Source organism: Trachypithecus francoisi, unplaced genomic scaffold (genome assembly GCF_009764315.1).
Source record: "Trachypithecus francoisi isolate TF-2019V2 unplaced genomic scaffold, Tfra_2.0 Contig00586, whole genome shotgun sequence".
In the NCBI taxonomy this organism is placed as follows: Eukaryota; Metazoa; Chordata; class Mammalia; order Primates; family Cercopithecidae; genus Trachypithecus; species Trachypithecus francoisi.
The window spans coordinates 4,740,155-4,746,154 of NW_022680749.1; the positions used below are offsets into that span (position 1 = coordinate 4,740,155).

At 46.2% G+C, this 6,000-nt stretch overlaps 1 protein-coding gene across 1 annotated transcript in view; it reads right to left on the bottom strand.

The window, feature by feature from the left end:
- Window positions 1–5,398, bottom strand: part of PRKG1 (protein kinase cGMP-dependent 1) — a 1,377,278-nt gene extending 1,371,880 nt beyond the window's left edge. Inside the window, exon 1 of the mRNA XM_033215293.1 lies at window positions 2,532–5,398. Coding sequence (XP_033071184.1) covers window positions 2,532–2,797 — 266 coding nt within the window. The 5' untranslated portion in view covers window positions 2,798–5,398. The remainder of the gene's footprint in view (window positions 1–2,531) is intronic.
- Window positions 5,399–6,000: the final 602 nt, after the last annotated feature.

Genomic DNA, 6,000 nt, shown 5'->3' on the forward strand with positions numbered 1-6,000 from the left:
CCTAATTCTAATGGTTACTATCCCCATATACTATACCTGTCAAAAATTTTTAAACTCTAATGAGTCAGTTCGCTGAAAATAAACTCCACACTTCCATTCAAAAGTATGAAACTAAACGCTGAGTGGGAAACAGTTTACCCTCACGCCCAGTGTAAATCAGCCCAGAGAGGAAGCAGAAAAGTACTCCAGCTATTTGCTACAGACACAAATATGCACTGACCGCTACTGCGCATGATCCACTCATGATGAATGTTCCTACCCCTAACATGAAAATGTTGGAAAAGGGAGGGGAAGAGAGAAGGGCAGAAGAAGGATGATGTGTGCATACCCAAGATCAGCCATTTCCTCCCAGTACATACAAGAAACAACAACAACAAAACACCTCCTTTCATTCTTAGAGATTTCTTGCCTCTTTGAGAGCAAATCCTGAATGAGAGTGGACTCTGGGAAGGAGGGCTTTTCTCCTGTCCCCTCCATACCCTGGTTAAATCTCCTCCCTGCTTAAAAGCGTTGCTGTGACTGTTTGAGGGGCATAGCCCAGACACCGAAATCTGAAATTTCAAAAATGCGATAAAGCCCTAGCCCGGCAGCCCTGGGAGGCGAGCAGCTGCCGGGTGACCGCTGATGAAGTGGCTTCTTAAGGAGGTGGGCAGATTGATTCCAGCTGCTGAGCGCAGGGCAGGGCAGCCACTCGGAATGCACAGTCCGGCTGAGACAAGACTCAGCAGCAGCTTCCCAGGCAAGGGCAAAGTCAAATATTAGCTCTGTTTGCAATCCTGAGAAAAGTAAGGAAAATGCCACTGTTCCATCCAACAGGGACTTTCAAGGCAAGATGGGCCCAAAGGTGCCATGTGGACAGTGTCACTTCGTAAGTGGAATGTCACTCAGGAAATCTGAAAGCTGTCTTCTGAGATGGCTGTTCAGAAGGTCCCACAATTCCTAAGAGGAGTCCTTTCTGTCTGATTCCTGTTTTTCTCCCCGCTCTGGCTCCCAGCTCCTGGTCTTCTTCTAATAACTCTGAACCCCAGCTCAGCCTCCCTGGCTCCCCATCCCATATAATCAATACACAAGAGGGACTCCAGAGGCAGACACGGAAGAGGTGCAGTGGACCAGTGGGAGACACTAAGCACCCCAGAGCTGACCTGGATGGGGACAGTGGAGAGGATATGCTCTTCAGAAGAGCTTGTCTCAAAAATGAGAGAGCTAAACGGAGAGAGGGGGACTAGTTTAGGAGTCCCCTGAGGGCCCCAAACTCAGACAGCAAGTGATCTAAGAAGAGGGAAGGAGTAAGAGAGGTAGGCGGGCATGAAGGCATGCCTAATGGAATATTCAATATCCTGAGAAATGCACTTTCGGCCCTGCACTTCCAGGGACTAAAAGCCAGTAATGGGCTTTGGAGTCTGCACTTCCTCTCCCTAATGTCCAGAGGCGCTTTAATGCTGCAGCCAATCGATCAGCCTTCTCCGGTGAAGGCGACGAGTGGAGTGCAAAAGCTTCCTACTTGTGGCCAAAATCCACCCAGCCTCCTCTGCACACCCCAAAGGAGCGACATACAACTTTGAACTGGCAGGATCTGTCTCTTAAAGTGCCGGAGAGGAGGAGAGGAAGGAGCCCGGAGGCGTCCTGAGAAACAGCCTACCCTCACCCCTCCGCCCTCCTCATCCCAACTTTTCCAGGGAGGGATTCAGGGGAAAACAAAAAGGGAGGGCGCAGTATCCACTTTGGGACAGGGTTGACGAGCAGCCCCAAATCTGCTTCAGGTGCAAGGCCACTGAGTGGACTCCAAGCCCAGAACAGCTTAAGGTGTTGCACTTCTGGAAGAGACACGATCAGAGCAAAGGAACGTCCAGAAGGTGGGGTTTCTTTGCACTGTCTTGCTGACATCACAGCTGCCTTGAAAGTGACCCTGTGAACAAACCTTACCCCGCCTCGCCCCCATGCTCCAGGCTGGATCCCTGCCCTAGAGACGAGCCCCTGTCCCGCTTCTCCCCGTCCCCGCGCCTGCCAGCAGAGCTCAGGTTCTGGGCAAGTTCAGTCCCTAAGTTGAGCCCAACCCCATCCAGCCTCCAGTCGCCCCTCCCCGGGAGGCTCGGACAGCCCCACTGAGCATGTCCGGGGGGTCGCCGCTAGGAAGCTCTCCAGGCCCCTGGATGGGCAGGGTTGGGTCCCTGCGTGGACGCTCCCAGCGGGGCGCACGGTGGACAGCCGCGCGACTGCAGCCGAGTGTGGAGGGCACAAGTTAGCCCGCGCGAGTAAACTTTCCGCGGTCCTCCTCCCCACCCCCACGCCACAGGGGCGCGTCTCCCCGTGGAGCTAGCCTTTCCCAGCCCGGCGGAGACAAGCACAGCACGTGATGGGCAGAAATAAAAATAAACACTTCCCATTCCCGGGCCGCCGGGCCACCCCCACTCTGCGCGCCGCAGCGAGCAGGGGGCGCCCTGGGCCGACCCGCCCCCGGCCTCTGGCCAGAGCCCCCAGCCTCTGCGCCGCGGGCCGAGACGAACACCCGGGCCCACGGCCTCCGCGCCTACCTTTCGGACTTGGTGAACTTCCGGAATGCCTGTCGGAGGTCGTGGAAGGACCTGTACGTCTGCGGCTCGGCCGAGATGCCCTGCGCCCGGGTGGTCCGGGGGCCGATGTGGGTCGAGGGCACGGGAAGCACCGACTGGCATTTGTGGAGTTTCCTCTTCAGCTCCTGAATTTCCTCCTCCTTCTCTGACAGCCGCTTCTCCAGTTCTTTGATCCTCTCCTCCTTGAGCATGAGAATCTTGGCAAAGTCTTCCTCTAGCTCGCTCATTTTTTCACTGAGCCCCTCCGCGAAACTTTTTCTCGGGCGGCGGCGGCGGCGGCGGCGGCTGGGACGGCAGCCGGGAGCGGAGGGCGCGGGTGAGCGAGTGAATGGGCGCTAAGTACTCGAGCGCGGCGGAGTGCGCCCCTAATGCGGCGCGGAGAGCCTCCTGCTTCGATCCGCTTCTGCTGAATGGACTAAAAGCACGGAGGGGAGGATGAGAAGTCTAAAAGCGATGGAGAGGAGAGGCAGAGTGCTAATCTCCAGTCTCTCTGGGGAGTAGGTGATTATCTTTCATTGAGAAACCAATTAGAGCTGCCCTTCCTCCCCTGAGACCCCCTCCCCCGCCCCCTTTCCTAGTCACTTCGTGAGAATACGCGCGCGCCACCCCACCGACAGTCGAGTTGCTAGCAGAGGGTTGGATCAGACAGCCTAGTCCCACTCCATCACACAAAACTCACTCTTCCACGCTATATGGTACCAAGGGAAGGGGGTGGGGTGGGGGGGAGCTTTATGCCACTTGATCCCTGAAATAGCAACAATTACCATGTGATCTGGCGGATGACGCAGCGCTTGTAACTGGATCCTAAAGAGTGTGAGTGTGTGTGTATGTGTGTGACATTTCATAAATATTAAACTGCCTTTAGACAGTAACCTGCATAAATTCATCTTGGTCTTTGCCTTTTGCCTCTTTTCTATTTTTGATGCCTGGATGGATTCAGAAAGGAAGGCGGGTGTGTGTGTGTGTGTGTGTGTGTGTGTGTGTGTACTGTGAAGTCCCATGGTTCTGACCCTAGTAAGAATGACAGGGCAATACCAGTTCCAAGGTTTTTCAGCGTAAAGCCTTACTGGACGTAGTGAACTATAATTGTTGGTGGGAAAGTGAACTAAAATTGTTAGTGGGAAAGTTGGATGAACATACGGTAATGAGCCAAATGATTATGGAAAAGAGAAAGGCCATGTGTTAATTGTAATCGTTTTGTGTCTGGCTTTTTTTTTTTTTTTTTTTCATCTATTATCCTTCAGTCTTGTATACAGGGCATTCAAATTATATCACAATCTCTTTCTCAATGGCTCAGAAGTGGTGGCCACCAGTGCTAAGCTGGGTCACCCTACCAGTTCCAGTTTGGGGGAGAAATTGCATCTTTAATTATCTGTGTTTAGGTCTTATCTGTGCATCCACCATCTACCCTACGCTAAAGGGATTATTCCGCACAGTAGAATAACCGCGTATTCACGGATTCTTACAATTTCATTTTTTATATCTATATATCACAGACAGCATTTACATAACATAAGTCACTATTTGAGAGTCTGATTTGGTAGTCAGTGAGAGGTATTTCTTCCGATAATAGTGAATACATTGGTAATTTTTTTAAGGGAAAAAATAGTTGCAACTAAGATACCAGAAGATTCTTTCCTAAATAGTAATTTTTCTTAAAAAAGAAAATTCAATGTGTAATTACTGGCTACTTACAAAAAAATTATTCTACCTTTTCTGAAACAAGTGTATATTTGATTCTGGAGATTTGTTTATTATTTACTGTTCTACTTATCTGATTTTTGTACATTAAAAATGTTTTATACCACATCTGAATTTCTTAATTGCACCAGATGCTGAAGTCTGGCTATGTCTACTGATGTTTGAGAAAGGGTTCTTAGTGTTGTTGACAGTTGCTATTCTGTTGCTTCTGTCTATGAACTTAATCTGCTATTATCATTTTACACAGACTAAAATAATTGATATTTTAAAATAATACATTAGAGAAAACCTTTGATCACATTAAAAAATCTAGGCATAGCTTTAACTTTATTTACAGGAGAAAAAAATAGTTTTAAAATGACTCTTAAAAGGTTTTTTTGTAAGTCTTACACTATCTTAAATAAAGATATTCAAATGTTTCTTCTGCTCATTAAAAAATAAACCTTTAAACTTAGATTTCACACATGCACCTCAAAACCCTAAATTCATACCCATCTTCCAAAATAAAACTTATTTTTGAATAGATCAGTTTTAATTTAAATAATGTTGATTGCTAGTGACATTAAATCTTGTCCATTGGCTTAAGAAGTATTTAATTTAGACCACAAGGAAAGCTTGAGAAAAGACATGCTGGTAGAAGAATAAACACTGAATTATTAAAAATCATGTCATAGTATATTAGAGCTGAAAGAACTTTGAAGATGATCTAACCCAACAACCTCAAGTTATAAAGGAGGAAAATGAGATCTTGAGAGGGAAAGTCCAAGATCACTTCAAGGGCAGAAGTTTGAGTCCAGGACGCCTAGGAATACCCACGAAGCATGCTTTCCCTCCCACGCTGCTTCTAGCATGGATCCAGAAAATTTAGAAACTCTATGATTCTGATGATCCAGTGTTGAAAGATGTGACCTTACTCTCTGTTTCTTATTTCTAAATCTGTAGTAGTAATATGTCAAAGCAGAGTATTAATGAAACCTTAGGTTTTTTTGTTTTGTGTGTGTGTGGTTTGTTTGTTTGTTTGTTTTTTCTTAAAGGAGAAGGTCGCCATCTAGTGCCCGTGGAGAAATTTGCTAAATAAAAATCTTAATCACAATTAAATTGGGGTTATGTCCTTAAATACCTGTCTGGGTATTTTCATTTCATATTTGTGAGAAATAAACAACCAGAATTTTGTGTCAAACTAAATTTTTTTTTACATTTGATATATTTTAGCCTGTTTGATGACAGTTATGATTGTCAACATTTATTATTTAATGTGTGCCAGCACAGGGTTAAGCCCTTTATGTAACTGATTTTAATCCCCACACTTACTCTGTAAGATAGGCACTATTACTCATTTCTATTTTATAGATGGAGAAACTGATGCTTGGCCAGATTAGATAATTTGCCCATGGTCACATTGTACAGATTTGACGCAGGCTATCTTAATACCCTATGCAGCACGGCTTCTACTCAAAATGCATTAAAATATTCACTTCTCTATGAGCCCAGTGACAAGAAAAACTAAAATATCTTTCTTGCTGGGGACACAGTAAGTGTAAAGTCACATATAAACCCAGATAAATTCCTAAGATTCTGGTGTCTAACAATCAATTTCCTTACCAAAGTTGTTTCCCTAGTGATATTTTGGGATATATTATACATTTTATATATAATTTCAATTTTTAAGCATCTGTGCTTTCAAAAACTATGATTGCGCTTTGCCTCCCTTTCTCTCTTCTGTCTAATA